This window comes from Cajanus cajan, chromosome 6 (assembly GCF_000230855.2).
Source record: "Cajanus cajan strain Asha chromosome 6, NIPB_CcT2T_4, whole genome shotgun sequence".
In the NCBI taxonomy this organism is placed as follows: Eukaryota; Viridiplantae; Streptophyta; class Magnoliopsida; order Fabales; family Fabaceae; genus Cajanus; species Cajanus cajan.
The window spans coordinates 63,110,316-63,130,175 of NC_138522.1; the positions used below are offsets into that span (position 1 = coordinate 63,110,316).

The 19,860-nt window shown below is 35.0% G+C and overlaps 4 protein-coding genes across 4 annotated transcripts; 3 read left to right on the forward strand and 1 right to left on the reverse strand.

The window, feature by feature from the left end:
- Window positions 1–2,332: 2,332 nt before the first annotated feature.
- LOC109796221 (glycinin G3) lies at window positions 2,333–4,334 on the forward strand. The gene is made up of 4 exons (XM_020355902.3): window positions 2,333–2,685; window positions 2,762–3,006; window positions 3,099–3,620; window positions 3,706–4,334. The coding sequence occupies exons 1-4, from the start codon at window positions 2,385–2,387 to the stop codon at window positions 4,096–4,098; spliced, it is 1,461 nt and encodes a 486-aa protein (XP_020211491.2). The 5' UTR covers window positions 2,333–2,384; the 3' UTR covers window positions 4,099–4,334.
- A 1,526-nt stretch (window positions 4,335–5,860) lies between these two features.
- LOC109797648 (pollen Ole e I family allergen protein) lies at window positions 5,861–6,576 on the forward strand. The gene has a single exon (XM_020357750.3). It carries the CDS (start codon window positions 6,008–6,010, stop codon window positions 6,479–6,481), a length of 474 nt encoding a protein of 157 aa, XP_020213339.1. The 5' UTR covers window positions 5,861–6,007; the 3' UTR covers window positions 6,482–6,576.
- A 253-nt stretch (window positions 6,577–6,829) lies between these two features.
- Window positions 6,830–11,796, forward strand: LOC109795900 (uncharacterized). The gene has a single exon (XM_083059305.1). It carries the CDS (start codon window positions 11,168–11,170, stop codon window positions 11,690–11,692), a length of 525 nt encoding a protein of 174 aa, XP_082915431.1. The 5' UTR covers window positions 6,830–11,167; the 3' UTR covers window positions 11,693–11,796.
- A 670-nt stretch (window positions 11,797–12,466) lies between these two features.
- Window positions 12,467–14,451, reverse strand: LOC109795898 (glycinin G3). Its single transcript, XM_020355461.2, has 4 exons — window positions 14,100–14,451; window positions 13,779–14,023; window positions 13,165–13,686; window positions 12,467–13,073 (listed from the first exon to the last, which is right to left on the reverse strand). The coding sequence occupies exons 1-4, from the start codon at window positions 14,398–14,400 to the stop codon at window positions 12,681–12,683; spliced, it is 1,461 nt and encodes a 486-aa protein (XP_020211050.2). The 5' UTR covers window positions 14,401–14,451; the 3' UTR covers window positions 12,467–12,680.
- Between the last annotated feature and the right edge of the window lie 5,409 nt (window positions 14,452–19,860).

Here is a 19,860-nt window from a genome sequence, read left to right on the forward strand (position 1 = left end):
TTTGTCTTAAACTTCATCACCTTTGACCTTTCCAAAGTGTTTCCATCTCAACTCTGGACAAAGTAATTTCACCTCAACCTTTACTAAATCTTTAATTTGGTGTTGGCCAAAACCATCTTCAGTTTAGCCTCGCCAATGCCTTTTAGCTCAACTTCAACTATAAGCATATTTAGCTTAGCCTCGGATAAATTATTTTCAATTTGGCCTTAGCCAAAATAATTTAACCTTGGTCTCAACTAGAACTTCTTCAGCTTAGCTTCGGCCTAAGCATCTCCAGCTCAACCTCTTCCACAACATAAAAGCTTATTTACAAAATCAATTTTAGGCTATGATATATAAGTTAGATAACCAGTTTTAGTTATAATCGATTATATAACTGATTTTAGATTATATAGTCATTTTTTAAAATTAAAATTGATTTTACCAAACAGAATCAGTTATGAAAAAATGGTTAAATTATGGTTTGGTTACAACATCCATTTGCCTTATATGGTTTTTAAAAGATTATAATTAGGTTATTCAAATAATCTAATCACGAACCCTGATTCCCAGGATTGTGTGACAAGGCAAGACTGGTGTGATGGGTGAGCATGTGGACCTTTCTAGTTACTTTCCTCGTAGCACATACAGGAGTAAGATTATCACATAGTCTAGGGTCTCAATGTAGGATGTTGAACTTGGCTAATTATTAATCGAGTTTCATAATTACCTAATAGTTCTAGGATGGATCACTGAGATGTTGTTCATGACTATTGGAGAGTATCCTGGGTCGAGTTTGTTGGATTGAACTTATTTGGAAGCCCAATTATAATGAACACTCATTGGTTTCTTAATTTAAGTTAAAGAGCATAAAAGGAAAACAAGCTTGCATGGGAGGGAATTCTAATTTCTACCTCTATGGGAAAGGTTTGTCCCCACTTTAAGTTCTTTATTCCACCTCATTTTTCCATCCTCACCGCCACCTCCTCCAATACTGCTTTTACCCCCACCTTCCTTTCCTATTTTCTACCTTTCAAGTATTTCTATTTGCCTACGACGCCCCTCTCTTTGTCACTACCTCTTTTACGTTATATCTATTCCTTCCATCGAAGCTTGTTAGAGCCTCTTATTACAATTCTATCCTAACCATTACATTTAGACAACATGGCTTTTCTTAGATTTGTTGCCTTTATGCGCGTTCTATTACACAAAATTACTTTACTCAAAACTATGCCTTTATGCGTTGTGAGTTGATTTTGAATCATTTAGGTTTGATAGAGTTGTTGATGAACATGTGCTGATCTATAAATAACAAAAGAGAAAATTATTTAGAAAAGTAATGATATTTAGACATCTTAATTAGTTTTTTTTTATAAATAAAAATCGGAAAGAAGCATGAAATTGAGTCTAATTTGTAAATAATCAGTCTATACCTGAAAGGTAAGAAAGGAATTCATGCATGGTCTGGTCCCACCTTCACAGTCCTCACCACTGGTTTCTGCTGCCATTTGCAATACAAACACATTTGCTGTTTGCCACGTAACAGGGATGCCGAATCCAGCTCAGCCCATGCACTTGGTGAGGTGTAACTCACTAGGCTTCCATAGCCATGCATGGTGAAGAATGTCTCATCCTCAGCACTCGACACCTGCGACGTGCCCCTCTCCTTCACCATCCTCTCTTACCTATAATGTATAAGACAGTTTTTTCTTTGTAAATTTAATGTACTTTTTTATTGTGTATGATTTGTAAGGGTTGGATACTCCTTATATTTTTTGTATTTTTCTTTATTAATACATTTATATTTTTTTCTGTAAAAAAAAAACCTATAAATCACCACACCTCAGGTTCTCCGTTTCACACCACAAACAAATTAACATTCTCTCCATTAATCATATAAGCTTCTTGATAAATAATCGATAAAATAACAAGATATAATTCTTTTTTATAAATATATCACTTTTAAATAAATATAAAATAATCTAATAGTATGCATCAAAGTCAAGGTTCTTACGATCTTTGAGTTATTGAGAAGGTATACATAGGAAATAATTTGCGTAATTTATAAATAGTCGGTCTATACATGAAAGGAAAGAAAGGAACACAAGAAGAAAAGAAATGAAACCATGCAAGGTCTGGTCCCCTCCCAGCAGTGGTTTGTGTTGCCATTTGCAATAGAAACAAGTTTGGTGTTTGTCACGTAACAGAGATGCGGAATCCAGCTGAGGTGAGGTGTGTACGTGTAACACACAAGGGTTCCATAGGCATGCATGGTGAAGAATGTCTCATCCTCAGCACTCCACATCTGTGACGTGTCCCTCCTTCACCTTCCTCTCTTACCTATAAATCACAACAACTCAGGTTCTCCGCTTCACACCACAAACAAATCAATCATATTCATATCCATGGCTAAGCTTCTTGCGCTATCTCTTTCCCTTTGTCTTGTGCTTTTGAGTGGGTGCTTCGCTAGCAAAGATAAGACACAGCAGCCACAGCAAAATGAATATGAGTGCCAACTCCAACGCATGAATGCCCTCAAACCCGATAACCGTATAGAGTCGGAAGGTGGGTTCATAGAGACATGGAACCCTAACAGCAAGCCTTTCCAGTGTGCCGGTGTTGCCCTCTCTCGCTGCACCCTCCAACGCAATGGCCTCCGCAGACCATTCTTCACCAACGCTCCCCAGCAAATCTTCATTCAACAAGGTAAACCATCCTAGTTCCTTCCTTCATGAATCATGACATGTCATTGTGGAATCATATTATAATGTTTTCTGTGTAGGTAGTGGTATTTTTGGCATCATTTTCTCCGGTTGTCCTCAGACTTTTGAAGAGCCAACTCAAAGAGGACAAAGCCAGAAGCCTCAAGACCGTCACCAAAAGGTGTATCACTTTAGAGAGGGTGATTTGATCGCAGTGCCTACCGGTGCTGCTTTCTGGATGTTCAACAATCAAGACACTCCCGTTGTTGCAGTTTCTCTTATTCACACCAACAGCTTACAGAACCAGCTCGATCAGATGCCTAGGGTATTTTTCGCATATCTTATATATACATGCATATATATATATTATTCTTCAACTGCTAATCCTAATTAATACTAACATATTATACATGCCAGAGATTCTATCTTGCTGGGAACCAAGAGCAAGAGTTCGTACAATATCAGCAAAGCCAAAGCCAGAAGGGAAAACAACATCAAGAACAAGAAGAAGATAATGAAGGCGGCAACATATTCAGTGGCTTCACCCCAGAATTCTTGGAACAAGCGTTGAACGTGGACAGGAAGATAGTGAAAAACCTCCAAGGTGTGAACGAGGACGAAGAGAAAGGAGCCATTGTGAAAGTGGAGGGAGGTCTGAGCGTGACAGCTCCACCAACGAGAAAGCAGCAACAGAGAGCAGAGGAAGAGGAAGAAGATGACGACGATGAAGAGGAAGAGAAGCCACAGAAGAGCAAAAGCAAGAGCAGAAATGGCATTGATGAAACCATTTGCACAATGAGACTTCGCCACAACATTGGTCAAACTTCATCGCCTGACTTCTTCAACCCTCAAGCTGGTAGCATTACAACCGCCACCGGCCTTGACTTCCCAGCCCTCTTGCTCCTCAAACTCAGTGCTCAGTTCGGATCTCTCCGCAAGGTATTGAACAAATAATAAAATGTGTGAGTGTAACAAATTAAGTTTATGTATGCATAACGATCTTAACATGCAATGCGTGGTGCAGAATGCCATGTTCGTGCCTCACTACAACCTGAACGCAAACAGCATAGTATACGCATTGGAAGGGAGGGCGATGATGCAAGTGGTGAATTGCACTGGTGATAGAGTGTTTGATGGGGAGCTGCAAGAGGGACAAGTGCTGATCGTGCCACAAAACTTTGCGGTGGCTGCAAAATCGCAGAGCAACAACTTCAAGTACGTGGCATTCAAGACCCATGATATACCTGTGACTGGCACACTTGCAGGTAGAAACTCTTTGTTAAACGCATTGCCTGAGGAAGTCATTCAACACACTTTCAACCTCCATAGCGAACAGGCCAGGCAGATCAAGAACAACAACCCTTTCAACTTTCTCGTTCCACCTCCTCGTCACTCTCAAATGAGATATGTGGCTTAGAGCTATGCTTCATCTTTTTGCATCTGCTGTGCTACCCCACTACTGTCTTTTTGCCAATAGTGCGCGGATCAATAATCAAATAAATCAAAGGCTTAGCCTGCCTTTCCTTATATATATACGTGTGTAAAATAACGTGAGTCTATGTGTATCTATCCTCATGTATGAGTCACCAAACTTTTGCGGGAAAAGCATAAAATAAATAAGTGGAGAAACTAGCTCGATGAGTTTTCTGTCTATTCTTTTTCTTCCTTTGTTTCTTTCTTTTATCCTTCTTGCAAAACAAAAGGAAAATAATATATTGGTCCAAGTGTTAGCTAGCTTGACCCATGATCTTTCGGAAGTGTTGGCACTTGGCAGGACAGGACATGATATGGAAGAGTACATTAGTATCACACCCTCAATAAGAATTAATAAGTAAATAAATAAATAAATAAATAAATTATATATATATATATATATATATATATATATATACACACGAGTAATCTGTTCTGAGCGAAACCCCACGCATACATTCTGAGGTACGTGGGTGAATTTTTCAACTTTCCAGTATTTCCTTGATATCCTACAATTTTGACTATTGCATTAAAACATTATTATGAGTATTAAGGTGTTTTGAGGAAAATTAATTGTGCACAGAAACCACCCCTTCCAATGATCGATCGAAATTATTTCTGAAAATCCTTGTCCTCCCTAACACCTTCCATGCAAAAACTATCCCCATGTCTTCAAGATGCATCTCCCTGTGTGAAATCAATACATGTATGAGGGAGTAGATAGGTTTGTTCCCCGTGTTAAGTTATGATAAAATTAACAAAAGCACTATTTCAGGGATCGATACTCTCCCAGCAAGACCGGTTGAATTGCAAGAAGAATCTTATCTCAATGTGATCCTGTGTGTTCCTATTATGTATATAATAAAGACCCTCACAACAATGTTAGGCAAGTTTTTATGATTTGCCTGTAGAAGGGACTTCTCTGATCTAGTCCTATACACGATTCACACTCTGATATAGAACCAAAGATTATAAATTTTTTATTATTTTATTTATGAGCAAAAACAAAATATGTATTAGAGGTAAAGGGTATGGAAAACTGTATACTAAATGCTTTTAATGTGTATAGAACTGCGTTCAGATTATAATCCAACAAACAAAATATAATGGAGATTAGCGGTGTTATGATCCAAAAATGCAAAGAAATTTTAAAAGTTGTCCAAAATTTACTTACATATAACGTATCTTAGAGAAAAAAATTAAGTCAAAAGATGTAATTATTGTAAAACTATTGGACACTCAAGAAAAAGATGTTCACAACTTCAACATGTTTTTTTATATATATTTTATATTTAGATAATAAAAATTAAAAAAAAAATCATATATTTTTAATATTTTAAAATATATTATATATTTAAATAATTTAATTAATATAATAATATATTTTGTTTTAATTTATATTTTCATATTTTAAAAAATATATTTATTATATTAAAAATATATTTTATATATTAAAAATAAAAACTAATTAAAAAATCCTCAACTCCCAACTTCTGAATGCACTCCAAAACAGGACATTTTGGCGAATATTTTAGAAAGAGGAACTTTTTTCCATCATTAAAAGTTGAATAGGGGTAACGGTAAAAATTTTTTGGAGTTGGGCATTGGAAGCATCATTTTAAATATTTAAATGAAGAAGTATGAAATGATTATTTAAATTTTATTTGAAAAAATAAAGAAGGAGGTAAGTTAGTGAGATTCCGTGTGTGGAACTGGAAAGTGGAAAGAAACAAATGGCTTCACGTGTTCCTCGAATGCAGAGACAAGAGTGCAAGTCAGAATCAGAAAAACCAAATCCGGAAGAAATCTGAGAGAGTGGTGAGAAGTGAGAAGTGAGAAGTGAGAAGACAAGCATGGGTTCACGCTCCACCACGCTTCTCTTTTGTCTCCTCTTACTCCTAACCCACTCACTCGCACTCGCACTCGCACTCGCAGAGACTCTGCACCGCAGAGTAATACCCGGCTTCCTCTACAGGCGCAGCAGAGGCAGATGCACGGCGCAGTTCTGGAGCGAGAGGAGGGAGGCCTGGCCTCGGATGGTGCCGGAGACATCGACGGTGTCGAAGGTGTTCGGGTCGAGGGTGTACGAACGCTACAGGTGGGATCTGACGTTGGTGGAAGCGACGGCGAGGAACGAGGAGGAGAGTAACCCCTTCGGAGGGTTGGTGAAGGAGGGAAGCGCTGCGCTTCTGAACTCGTACGCGAGAGATGGTTTCCCTTACAAGCCTTGGCAGGTCAAGACTTTGGTCATTCGCGCCTTGGTTTCTCGCACTCAAGCTGCTTCTCAAGCCAATCAATTCTTGTTGGCTAACCAGGCTTGCTCCTAATTAACCTCTTTATGGCTTTACCCTTTTCTTCGATTCACTACTTTGTGACCTGATTAAGGCATATCATTCCAATGCCAATATTTGATTGCTACTCATTTCTTGTCTTATTACCCAAATTTCTCTTTCATAGGACTCAAGACTCGAATATAAGTGTTGAATTGTGTTCGAATCGTACTATGGAAAGTTTTAAATATATCAAAAACCTCACTTTTATGTTTAAGAAAATATAGCCAAGTAACACACGTGGAATCATCGATAAAGGTCACAAACCACCGATGACCAACTAAAGATGGCAAGGATGATGGCCCCCAGACATCAGTGTGTATCAAACCAAAAGGAGTATTAATTTTATTCAAGTGTGTGGGAAAGGGTACACGATGACTCTTTACAACTATACAAGTGTCACATGTTAATTTACTCAAATCTACACCAGTAAAGAGTTTTGGAAGTACATGTTTCATGTAATAAAAAGATGGATGACCCATACGTGCATGCCAAACCCGAATCTCTCCTTCTTTGTTGTTGCTAGCCTTTCCCACGTTATTTACTCTACTAGAATTCAGATCTTCCATGTAGTAGAGTCCTCCCCTCTTAGTACCACGCCCAATGATCTCCTTCGTGAGGATATCCTGAAAAAAGAAAAAATTAGGATACATAAATGCCACGCAGTTTAATTGTTCAGTAGCTTGCCCAATGGAAATAAGTTTATTTGATAAAAAGGGAACAAGTAAAGTATTAGGCAAAGAGATATGGTTTGAAAAATTCATTGTCCTTGCTCCTTTCACTGGGTATGATTCTCCATTGGCATTTATGATACAAGATTGTCTAGGTAGTGATTTCTCTACTAAATCACTTGCACAATATGTCATATGATCGGTGGCACCCGAGTCTATGATCCACCCTTCATTATTACCATTATTCGAAGACAAGTATGTAAAGTATATGTTACCTTCATCATAGGTGTTAATTGAGGAAGATTCAACATGAGTAACAAGAGATAATTGAGGCTCAGTATGTACTAAAGAGACCTTCGCTATCCCTCCTTCCTTTTGTTTCTTAGATTGGAGTTCATGCCACCAGTCCGGGTAGCCATGTATCTTGAAGCATGTCTCCTTGGTGTGCTTTTTGTTTCCACAATGGGTACAACCGCCTTTAGTATTTGATTGCTTCTTGATAAACTTACCACTATTCCTTAAGCTTCCCTTTGTAGCCATTGCTGCAGATGATCCAGCATCAGTGCCTAACAGCATCACACTCTGTCGTGTGTCCTCCCTTCTAACGTAACTATATTCTTGTTCGAGAGATGGGAATGGCTTCATCTGCAACACATCACCCCTTACACGATCCAAACGGTCATCCAGACCATCAAGAAATGTATAAACACGATCTTCTTGTAATAAATCTTTAAATTTCTGAATATCATGAGCACATACCATTAGATTTGGTCTCCGAAAATCAATTTCTCTCCATAATCCTTGAAGAGAATTATAATAAGCCTCCAACGTTCCACCAGCTTGTTTCACGCTATTGACTTTCCTTTTGAGATCATAAATTTGAGAGGAGTCACTACTATCAAAATAGGTGGTAGCAATAGCATCCCACACTTGTTTTGTGTGACACCCTCTACCCCAACATTAATACACAATAAATGTAAACAATTTCTTTTTCTTTTTTCTTTTTGAGTAAATAAAATCTTTCGTAGTTGACAAATGTCTCAAATATCACAAGGTAGAAGATTCACATTCGTAACTCGTAACTCATAAATCATAAAAAGGTCAACACGTAAGTATCAAAACACAAGAAATCATATAAAGAAAAATATAGATTAATTCTAGCAAAGGTGACAGTGCCTCCTAGTTAGGAACTAATTTATAATTTTCAAATCATGTAATAAAAGTAATATAACAAAGATGTACATTTTGGTCTTTTATCAAAAATGTTCAAAATTACAAAAGAATAGAAAAGACTTTTAAAACAATAATATCCCAAACTAAGCCTAGCTATGCCCGATGTCACATCCTATCAGAGCATGCCCAACTGAACCCTTAAGCCTCATCATCAACATCCTCATGATGATGATCACCTGCAGCATAATTTAAACATATACAAGAACAACAAGGGAGTGAGAAACATCTCACTCAGTTTCAGGTGCAAAAATAAAGGTTAGATAGCACACACACACACAACAAATATAAGTCACATGTAAACAATACACATAAATAATCAATATCACATATATACTCATTTATCATGCTTATGATGTCATGGACTCGACTCATAAATGCATGCATGTGGCGCCATAAGGAAGTTTCACATATCATCACTGGTGACCTTAAGGTACACCTTGTTAGCATGTTACATCGTGGGTGACCCTAAGGTACACCTTGTTAGTCGTGGGTGACCATAAAGTACACCTTGTTAGTCGTGGGTATGCGGCCTCAATGGCACACCTGGAGTCATATATGCATATGATGCATGTCATACATTCATAATTTCATTGACTCAACATTTAACTTATTACAAAATTTTATTTAGTACATCATGTCATCATTTTTCATATCCTTATAATCCCAGCTTGTCTCAATAGTCCATTCTTAGGTCTCACGTCATTTGTCCATATTTCACAAGGTCATGTCATAAATACTCCTCATAAGGTCCGCATAGGAATTCCTAGAGAACATTTTTTTTCATATTAAAACTTATTTAGTTTTAGCATTAATTTAATATTCATTTATTACTTCCAACAAAGAACAAAGTAGAGCAAACAGAAAATAAAACAGAATAACGGCAAGGGATTGGGGTTACATAATCATTTATTATTTCCAACGAGGAACAGAACAGAGCAAACAGAAAATAAAACAGAACAACGGCAAGGGATTGGGGGCCAATCCGATAAACAAACTATCTAACAATTATCCCCACACCCCTGAGCGAGGTTTCTCACTCCCCCCTTACCTGGACAAGCGGAGTTGAAACCTGGGCAGGGCCTCCTCCTCTGGATTCCCTTTTTCCTTCCCTCTCTTTCTTTCTTTCTTTCTTTCTCTCTCTCTCTCTCCTCTTTCTCTCTCTAAGATTTCACCTTCTCACTCAGTATAAAATTTTCACCCCTCCTTGCCCCTATTTATAGGCATCCTGGCGCACCCGGAACGACCCGTACTGATTTCGGAACGGCCTATTCCGGATCCTTCGAATATATGCAAATTTTTCAACTGGAACGGCCCGTTCCAAAATCGGAATGGCCCATTTTCAAAAAACAGAACAACCCGTTTTGAAATTAGAACGGCCCGTTCTGGAGTTCATTTTTACACATATTGACCATAATGAGAACGGCCCGTTTCCAACTTAAATTTTTAGGCATTTTTATTACTCTGGAACGGCTCGTTTCACTTTGGGAACGGCCCGTTCCAGAAAAACCCAAATAGGCCATTTTACACATTTGGAACGGCCCGTTCCACTTTTGGAACGACCCGTTCTGCTTCCTCAAAAACAGTTTATTTCCATTGTTTGGAACGACCTGTTCCACTTTTGGAACAGCCCGTTCCAGCCTAAAAACAGAATTTTATATAAAAATTTTCATAAATAATTTAAATTATTATAAACCCTTACAATCTTTTATAAAAAATCCTTTTTAATTAACTAAAATAACTATAAAAATAATCCTCATAAATATATAAAAATATATAATAATTGATATTGTAATAGTAGAAATTCCGGGATGTTACATTTTGCAGTAGAGAATCGTATGAAGTTTCCCACCAAACTTTGGTCTAAAGAGTTCAAGATCAAGCTTTTAACATTGGCATTCTCCGTTTTCCATCGTCGATATGTAGAATCTGTTACAGTAGGTTTTTGTACATCTCCATTTATGTATCCCAGTTTGTCCTTCCCGGAGAGGTGAAGTTCAACCACCTGAGACCATAGACCATAATTGGATCCATCAAGTTTTATATTAATTGTATTGTTGCCTGACTCTTGTGAACTGATTTGCGGAGCAAACTGGTTCTGTGCCAGGACTTTAGCCATGGTAGCGGCTAGAGACTGCACGAGGTCCTCTAAGATGTTAGAGGATGCCTGAAGTTCATTCCTCGTGCTCTCATCTGCCATTTGAGCTTTTGATCTTCAGAACCCAGCCCTAAGATAAACGACTCTGATACCATGCCAATTCTGGGAAAACAAACCCCGTACATATTCTCATTAATTCAAGTTACTTATATACACGTGGTTGTATTATCTAATACAACCGAATCAGTCACAAAAATCGGAAAAGATTACAATCAGAAATTAATTTAGAGAATCAAGAAGTAACTAACTCCTAAGATCACGTAATTGACAGCTAAGCTAACAAATTCTAGTTATAAGTTAAAGTTAGTGTCAGCTTAATAATTAAGCAAGCTAGAATTGTTGGTGCTGAAGAATTTAGCAGCCTTTACATTCTACAGCTTTATGCTCTTATTGTCAAAAATATTCAGCGCGTAGTAACTAAGCTAAGCAACTTAGTGGCTAATAAGAAAACAAAAATAAACTGTTACGAAACATGACCATGATAAAAATAAAAAATAAAAAGAAGGAATCTAACCATGTGGTCATGTATGTTATAAAGGACCAAGTTTCCATTCGAACTTGTGTTTAACCCACCTATCCTCTTCTCTTCTGATTTGAAGCATTGCTCTATCGATCCTCTTATCCATGACATCCTGCGTAAGTCTAAAGCTAAGGCTAAGGCTTCCACCTGCTAGAAAGGCATGGAAAAGTCTCTCTTCTACCATTAGTAAACTTCACAAGTCCAAATCCAAAGCCATGAAAAAGTCCAGAAAGTATTCAAAGCCTACCACCAAACCTGCCACTAAGGCCCCTCCTAATAAGTTCCTTGTTGCCAAACGTTTTCGCCACAAAAGGTTAGACACGGTCAGAAGTTTCATCAACAGCTTTCACAAGAAACCTGCGCCTGTGTATATTGATAAGCTCTTTAGAGAGGCTTCATGTGACTTGGTGGGGAATTTGAAGCCACAAAGAGAAATAGCACAAAAACCACCGACTGCAAAGCTGTGTGGAGAAACAAAGGGAGGTGGATCTTGCTCTTCAGATGATATGTGGGAGTCACTGGCGTTAGCCTCACCTCAGATGCATGGAATAGATGAACGAGCAGAGGAGTTCATCACTAGATTCAGACAAGAGATGGCGGCACAAGAGATGTTAGCAAGAAATTTGTAGCTATGTTAGCGAGAAATCTGTAGCTAAACTATCGGAATATTAAGTGATCAAGGACTACATGATTTCTATATGCCATGTAATGAAGTGTTATTATTTTCTTTTCATAGATTAAAAAACTTAAAATACATCTCATGCAGTAATTAACCAAGACTACAAACATTTGACGTTTTAAAATTTAATCTACCTAATAATTTCTCCTAAATTATCGGTTTCTGGGTTTATCTGGCATAGTTGCAAAAGACTAGATAGGATTTCTGTAAAGTTGTAGTGTAATACCCACCAAAGACTTCCTAGACTACTGTTGACGACCAGTTTGTGTGGATATTCTATCAAGGAGTTGTTATTTTGATTGATTTAGTACTCCAAATATAGAATAATAATTCTATTTATATTAACTTCTTTTTGTAAAAAGATTCGAGGATTGCTAAGTTATTTCAGTTCATTCTTAATCGAAGGATGTTCATTGTTAGCAAGATTCTTTTGGACCCTAAGAACACACACAAAAACAGACACATATATATATAATTTGGCTCATGAGAACATAATTATTCATATTTTTTATTTACATCTTAATTCTTGAGTCACTTTCTTGGGGGTGTAGAACTTTCGATTTTAGTCTTCCACTCAAGTCCTGCCAACACTTTCCAAACATGGATCAAGGTGTAGCTATCACTTGGGAAGTTGGACCGATATATTGTTGTCCGCATTGTTTTCCTTTTGTTTAGCAAGAAGGATTAGAAATAAACAAAACAAAAAATTTTGACAGAAAATCACTTGAAAATTCTCCTTTTATTTTATGCTTTTCCCGCAAAAGTTTGGTGACTCATACATGAGGGTAGATACACATAGACTCACGTTATTTTACACACGTATATATATAAGGAAAGGCAGGCTAAGCCTTTGATTTATTTGATTATTGATCCGCGCACTATTGGCAAAAAGACAGTAGTGGGGTAGCACAGCAGATGCAAAAAGATGAAGCATAGCTCTAAGCCACATATCTCATTTGAGAGTGACGAGGAGGTGGAACGAGAAAGTTGAAAGGGTTGTTGTTCTTGATCTGCCTGGCCTGTTCGCTACGGAGGTTGAAAGTGTGTTGAATGACTTCCTCAGGCAATGCGTTTAACAAAGAGTTTCTACCTGCAAGTGTGCCAGTCACAGGTATATCATGGGTCTTGAATGCCACGTACTTGAAGTTGTTGCTCTGCGATTTTGCAGCCACCGCAAAGTTTTGCGGCACGATCAGCACTTGTCCCTCTTGCAGCTCCCCATCAAACACTCTATCACCAGTGCAATTCACCACTTGCATCATCGCGCTCCCTTCCAATGCGTATACTATGCTGTTTGCGTTCAGGTTGTAGTGTGGCACGAACATGGCATTCTGCACGCACGCATTGCATTGCATGTTAAGATCGCTATGCATACATAAACTTAATTTGTCACACACTCACATTTTATTATTTGTTCAATACCTTGCGGAGAGATCCGAACTGAGCACTGAGTTTGAGGAGCAAGAGGGCTGGGAAGTCGAGGCCGGTGGCGGTTGTAATGCTACCAGCTTGAGGGTTGAAGAAGTCAGGCGATGAAGTTTGACCAATGTTGTGGCGAAGTCTCATTGTGCAAATGGTTTCATCAATGCCATTTCTGCTCTTGCTTTTGCACTTCTGTGGCTTCTCTTCCTCTTCATCGTCATCATCTTCTTCCTCTTCCTCTGCTCTCTGTTGCTGCTTTCTCGTTGGAGGAGCTGTCACGCTCAGACCTCCCTCCACTTTCACAATGGCTCCTTTCTCTTCGTCCTCGTTCACACCTTGGAGGTTTTTCACTATCTTCCTGTCCACGTTCAACGCTTGTTCCAAGAATTCTGGGGTGAAGCCACTGAATATGTTGCCGCCTTCATTATCTTCTTCTTGTTCTTGATGTTGTTTTCCCTTCTGGCTTTGGCTTTGCTGATATTGTACGAACTCTTGCTCTTGGTTCCCAGCAAGATAGAATCTCTGGCATGTATAATATGTTAGTATTAATTAGGATTAGCAGTTGAAGAATAATATATATATATGCATGTATATATAAGATATGCGAAAAATACCCTAGGCATCTGATCGAGCTGGTTCTGTAAGCTGTTGGTGTGAATAAGAGAAACTGCAACAACGGGAGTGTCTTGATTGTTGAACATCCAGAAAGCAGCACCGGTAGGCACTGCGATCAAATCACCCTCTCTAAAGTGATACACCTTTTGGTGACGGTCTTGAGGCTTCTGGCTTTGTCCTCTTTGAGTTGGCTCTTCAAAAGTCTGAGGACAACCGGAGAAAATGATGCCAAAAATACCACTACCTACACAGAAAACATTATAATATGATTCCACAATGACATGTCATGATTCATGAAGGAAGGAACTAGGATGGTTTACCTTGTTGAATGAAGATTTGCTGGGGAGCGTTGGTGAAGAATGGTCTGCGGAGGCCATTGCGTTGGAGGGTGCAGCGAGAGAGGGCAACACCGGCACACTGGAAAGGCTTGCTGTTAGGGTTCCATGTCTCTATGAACCCACCTTCCGACTCTATACGGTTATCGGGTTTGAGGGCATTCATGCGTTGGAGTTGGCACTCATATTCATTTTGCTGTGGCTGCTGTGTCTTATCTTTGCTAGCGAAGCACCCACTCAAAAGCACAAGACAAAGGGAAAGAGATAGCGCAAGAAGCTTAGCCATGGATATGAATATGATTGATTTGTTTGTGGTGTGAAGCGGAGAACCTGAGTTGTTGTGATTTATAGGTAAGAGAGGAAGGTGAAGGAGGGACACGTCACAGATGTGGAGTGCTGAGGATGAGACATTCTTCACCATGCATGCCTATGGAACCCTTGTGTGTTACACGTACACACCTCACCTCAGCTGGATTCCGCATCTCTGTTACGTGACAAACACCAAACTTGTTTCTATTGCAAATGGCAACACAAACCACTGCTGGGAGGGGACCAGACCTTGCATGGTTTCATTTCGGTGCATGCGCCTGTTTGTTTTTAGCATACGAGTACATCTTTGAGAATTGAAGGGATAAGATCTTGAGAATGAGAACTGAATAAGACCTGGCCAAAGTGACCTCCCTAGCTATCTTCTGCTGCCTCGGACTCGTAGTAACTATCGTGTTATAAGAATAACTAAGCTACAAAATAATGTTATGATAAGTTTTAAATGCACTAATAATTATCTTTCTTTATTTATAGAAAATAAGTTTTGTATTGGATGGTTTTTAACATAGAAGATTTATTATAAGTTTAATTTTATAAAATTATTTTTTTTTTCATCTATTTTATTATGAAAATTTAAAACTATAAAAAGGAAGAGAATGAAGAGTTTATTGTGTGAAATAACTTATTTATATATATAAATAATTATAAATATCGTAATAGTATTAAAGTGAAATAAAACCATACAAATATACTATAATTACATTCATTAGATGTAAATTAGGTCTTTCACAACCAAACTAATTAAGTATATATAAAAAGTATTTAAGCTATAACGACAATTATTATGGGGTGGAGAGATTACTCTTGAGGGTGGTCAACTCATTTGCTTTGGAGTTTGTTTCTTTGATCAAGTTGGTTTTCCAAATTGACAATTGATAATTGTCAAATATGTATATAATTTTTATTCAATTTAGACAATTATTAAATATATCTTATGCTTAAAAATTTTGTTTATGGTTTTAAAATACTTAGATATTTTTTAGAATATATTTGTTTAATATTAAGTATTTCTTTTTTGTTGAGATATGATATAGGAAAAATGTAACTTGAAAGCTACAAGATCTCATTAGAATCACTTCAAGACCAATTGGGTGAACTCTACGCAAGTCAAATTCGTTCAAAGCAACTAATAACTCACTTTAAGCGAGGTAAGTCAGAAACTAAACCTAGGAGATGGAGCTAGTTCGCTTAACTAAATAAAGTGCTCGCTCAAAGCGACTAAAATCTTGTTTTGAGCAAGTCAAGACAAAGACTCCCCCGAAAGAAGATGTTAGCTCACTTAAATGAGTGAAGTACTCGTTTTGAGCGACCTGAAATTCACTTTTAAAGCAACCATGATGGGTACTCTAAGCAAGTCAAGTCAGAAGTCATCTATGGAATGATCAAACAAGCTTGCTTAAACAAGCCACATGAACGCTTTGAACCATAAACCCTAAACCATACACGAATAAAAGCTCATTTAAAATATTATAAATTAGGATTTTCAAAAATTCTTGTATCTAAGTTTGTATGAACATAATTTTAGAGAGGGTTTTGTGATAGAGCATTTTTGTAGTCATGGATCACTCAATGATCATTTCTTTATTGTATAATTCTTAGTTATGAGTAGTTAAATCTCTACTGTTAGAGATTGAAACAACTATATATAGTACTCATGTAATTCTACGTGTTTTCATTTAATAAAATGTCTTTATTTAGTTAATCATTTTACTTTGTGCTTAATGTGGCCTAATTAACTTATCCATGACTTTATAATTTTAACTGAGGTTGGAAAACTCTTCCAGAACTATAATCTAGGTAAAATACTAATAACATTTATTACTAAGAATAAAACAAGATTTATTAACCAATTTTTAGTTCTTGACCTTAATGTAGGTTGTTTGAAAAAAATTTCCAATAAATTGATATTTTCTTTAAATAATTTATAATTTCTCGTATAAGAAATTAAGGGTTTAAATATAACTATAGGCTATTAAATTAGCTATATAATTTCTAACATTAAAAGTAAATTTCAGCAAATTTACATGAAAAATGTTAGTGAAATCAATCTTTAACTATTCTCATTATAAATTCAAAATTTTCATTAATTTATTGCATATTTTTACTTTTATAATTTTAAAATTCTTATATTTTACGTTAAATAATTCTTAATTTTTGTTAGTTTCTCTATTCATTATTAAAATTTAGTTAAATAATTATAACTTAACTCTTTATAGATTTGATAACCTAAATTGAAATACTTATCAAATACATCATAGCACTCAAGGTGAGCAAGGGAAAAGAAGATCATACATATGACCTCTGCCCCCAAAGTTAATTTGGTTAATCATGTATACAAGAGTATAATGTTAAATATCTCAAACACTTGAATGAGATCACACATCTCTTTCTAAGAGTAAATTTGTGTTTCAAACACCTTAATTTGGTGGAAATGAGATATTTTGAATGTGTCATGATACAAGGTAATTTTTAATAATATTTATATATTATTTGTTAAAATACTAAAATTAAATTTAAAAAAAATGATAAAAGTTTTATAAAAAAAATCTCTACTTTCGTTGAAGATTTTTTTAGAATGTTCTTATTAAATTAATAACAACTCTCCTATAAATAACCTCAACAATATATATATATATATATATATATATATATATATATATATATATATATATATATAAATGTTGAATTCTAACTTCTGATTTCTAAATTTAATACATTTTGAAAAGTAAATTTCAAGATTATTAAAAAAATTAATATATTTAGAAAATTAAAATCTTGAAAGATTAAATTTTATATTTTAAAATAATATTTTTAGTCTCTTGATTAATTTTTCGCATGTCATATTATTCACACAAGACCGCTATATCATTAACGTTATATTATTCATAAACGCTTTGTCAGCAAAATTTGTTATAAATTTTAATAAAAGAAATAATAATAAGACTAAAATTGTGTGTGAAAAAGTTATAGTTGAAAATAAAATTCTACTAAAAAGTGATTGGTCTAATATTAGTCATGACTAAAGTTGGTGAATATATTTTATATTAATAACATAATTACTATATAAAAAAATAACTGCTAACATTTTAGAAACCGTAATTATTCAATTGAAATAAAAAAAATGAAGTTGTAATTTATAGATTTAAATTAAAAACTAATTTCCTGAAGAAGAAAAAATAGATAGTTGAAACATGAAATGTTAACATTGCATCGCCGCACAACCATCATCGCATACTGTTCCTTCTCATGCTCAAACCCTAAGCATCCACCACACACTCATTTTCATGCACCAACCACCCATGAATCCAAACCCACCACCTTTTTCATCGTCAAACCAATGCACCTTCTCTACCCAAATTCACTCACCACTGAAATTCAACAAATATAAAAGATGGAAAATGTTATGGAAACTTATTTTCAGTGGTTCTAAATGTGTTTTGAAAATACATGAACAAAATTGAGTTTCAAAGATTAACCTTTTGAAGTTTTTTTTTTTAATAGTTTTAGATAATTTAAAATTTTAATTTTCAGAATAATAAAATCAAACACTATAAAAAATTTATTGAAATATAAAATTTTAAAAATAATGTACCAAAAAAAATGCTAAAATAAATAAAAGAGATATAGAGTATAAATAGATTTCCCTCGTTCGATTAGTGTGGAGTTAGTGGGTCAGTTTGTGGGCTTTTGAGGATTGCTGCTCTTTGGGCTTTGTGGACCCCATTTTGCTCCTCGCTATTGCTTTGCAAGTTGCAACATTGTCCAAGAAAATATGAAGAAAGTCAAGAAACGTCGTTACATACTTACATTACATCTATCGGCTAAAAAATACAAAATTTGGTAGTGCACCTTTTTGACTTTTTTTACTCTTACACACCACCTTAATTAATAATCAGTATAAAAGCGACACACTCTACATAAGGAAATTTGATTTGATTTGATTATTGTCTGTTTTAATTAATTTTTTTAATGTAAAACAAGTAACAAAATTACTTCCCCTTTTTTTATCAACAGGAAACAAAACAGCAAAACAAAAACAAACTATATATAGCCGCACAAAAGAGACACCCATGTTATTGACTAAGAGTGATTTTTTGTTTTTTTTTTTTCAAATTATCCACCAACAAAGTTGTAAATTTGCATTGACAATTAGAATCCAACTCCACATTTTTTCTAGAATATAGGTATGCTTCTTACCAACCAAACAAACTGTGAAATGGATGTTTATAAGAGTAATTAATTATAATCATATATTTAATTTTTTCATAACTTATTTTGAATTTTTTTATCTTTCTTAATATTTTTTTATTATATTTATGATTTTTTTTCTTTTGTTATTTTTTCTCTCTTCCTCTTGTCCCTCCACCCCTAAGCGTTTATCATTTTTCACATGGTAAGCCTCTAATCTGAGTTTTTTTCTAATCGGATAACTCCAAATCTTCGTAAGATATGATCACAAACTGTGTTGGAAAAAAGATGACGGCGGTGTGATTAGTATAATTAATTAAAAAGGAGGGGGGAAATGAAGAGTTTTAATTTTTTATTACATAGAAGCTACAAGTTCTGGGTAGGAAGAGAAAAGGTGAGATATTGCAAGTTTGACCCTCTTACACCGATATCTCATATCACACCTTAATGTTAAAAATGTTTAATATAATATTTTAGTAAAGTTGTTTTATTTTTATTTTTTTTACAATTTCTAAATTAATATTAGAACCTATATTTTTTTAATCATAGTATATATCGATAAAAAATATTAACTATCAAAAATAGTAACTAATCATCGTCATGAACCATGAACTTAAAATAATTCATTTTACATCTAAGACCATGATTCAAATTTTGAATAATTTGATTAAAAGACACAAATCACTATTATTTATGTCAATCAATATTAGTAATATTAGAACCTATGTAATCTTATGCTTAATATCCAAATTAATTTACATAATTTTAGTTAATAATATTTATTTTTGAATAAGATTTTATTAATTTTAATATTAAAAAATTCAATTAACTTTATTTTTATTTAGTAGATGAGAAATGTTAAAAGATAATTATTTTTTTGCGATATTTGTTTTTCTTTTATTTTTAATGTAAAACTTTTAATGAATAAGAAAATAGAAAAAATAGTGATGAGCGAAAATAAAACAGACCATCACATATAAATAGTCCTATATTTTAATCCAAAGCCAACTAATTTGAATTTTTGTCTAAAAAATTACTTGAAATTCTTAGATACAATAAAATTAAATAAATAGAAAATTTTAAAAAGGAAGCAAAACTTGTTTTTCTAACTTAATCTGATTTTTTAGCATGATTTAATTTTTTGTATTAAAAATTATGATATCAATTTTTTGTGTTCAAATACAATAAAAAAAAACATTAATCTACAAAAAATATTGAAGCATATAATATA

Excerpts from the sequence above, each read along its gene's own strand:
- LOC109795900 (XM_083059305.1), top strand. The coding sequence starts at position 11,168 with ATGACATCCTGCGTAAGTCTAAAGCTAAGGCTAAGGCTTCCACCTGCT.
- LOC109795898 (XM_020355461.2), bottom strand. The coding sequence starts at position 14,400 with ATGGCTAAGCTTCTTGCGCTATCTCTTTCCCTTTGTCTTGTGCTTTTG. Across the intron at positions 13,687-13,778 it reads AGCTCGATCAGATGCCTAGG|AGATTCTATCTTGCTGGGAA; the intron begins GTATTTTTCGCA and ends TATACATGCCAG. Across the intron at positions 13,074-13,164 it reads AGTTCGGATCTCTCCGCAAG|AATGCCATGTTCGTGCCACA; the intron begins GTATTGAACAAA and ends GCGTGCGTGCAG.
- LOC109796221 (XM_020355902.3), top strand. The coding sequence starts at position 2,385 with ATGGCTAAGCTTCTTGCGCTATCTCTTTCCCTTTGTCTTGTGCTTTTG. Across the intron at positions 3,007-3,098 it reads AGCTCGATCAGATGCCTAGG|AGATTCTATCTTGCTGGGAA; the intron begins GTATTTTTCGCA and ends TATACATGCCAG. Across the intron at positions 3,621-3,705 it reads AGTTCGGATCTCTCCGCAAG|AATGCCATGTTCGTGCCTCA; the intron begins GTATTGAACAAA and ends TGCGTGGTGCAG.
- LOC109797648 (XM_020357750.3), top strand. The coding sequence starts at position 6,008 with ATGGGTTCACGCTCCACCACGCTTCTCTTTTGTCTCCTCTTACTCCTA.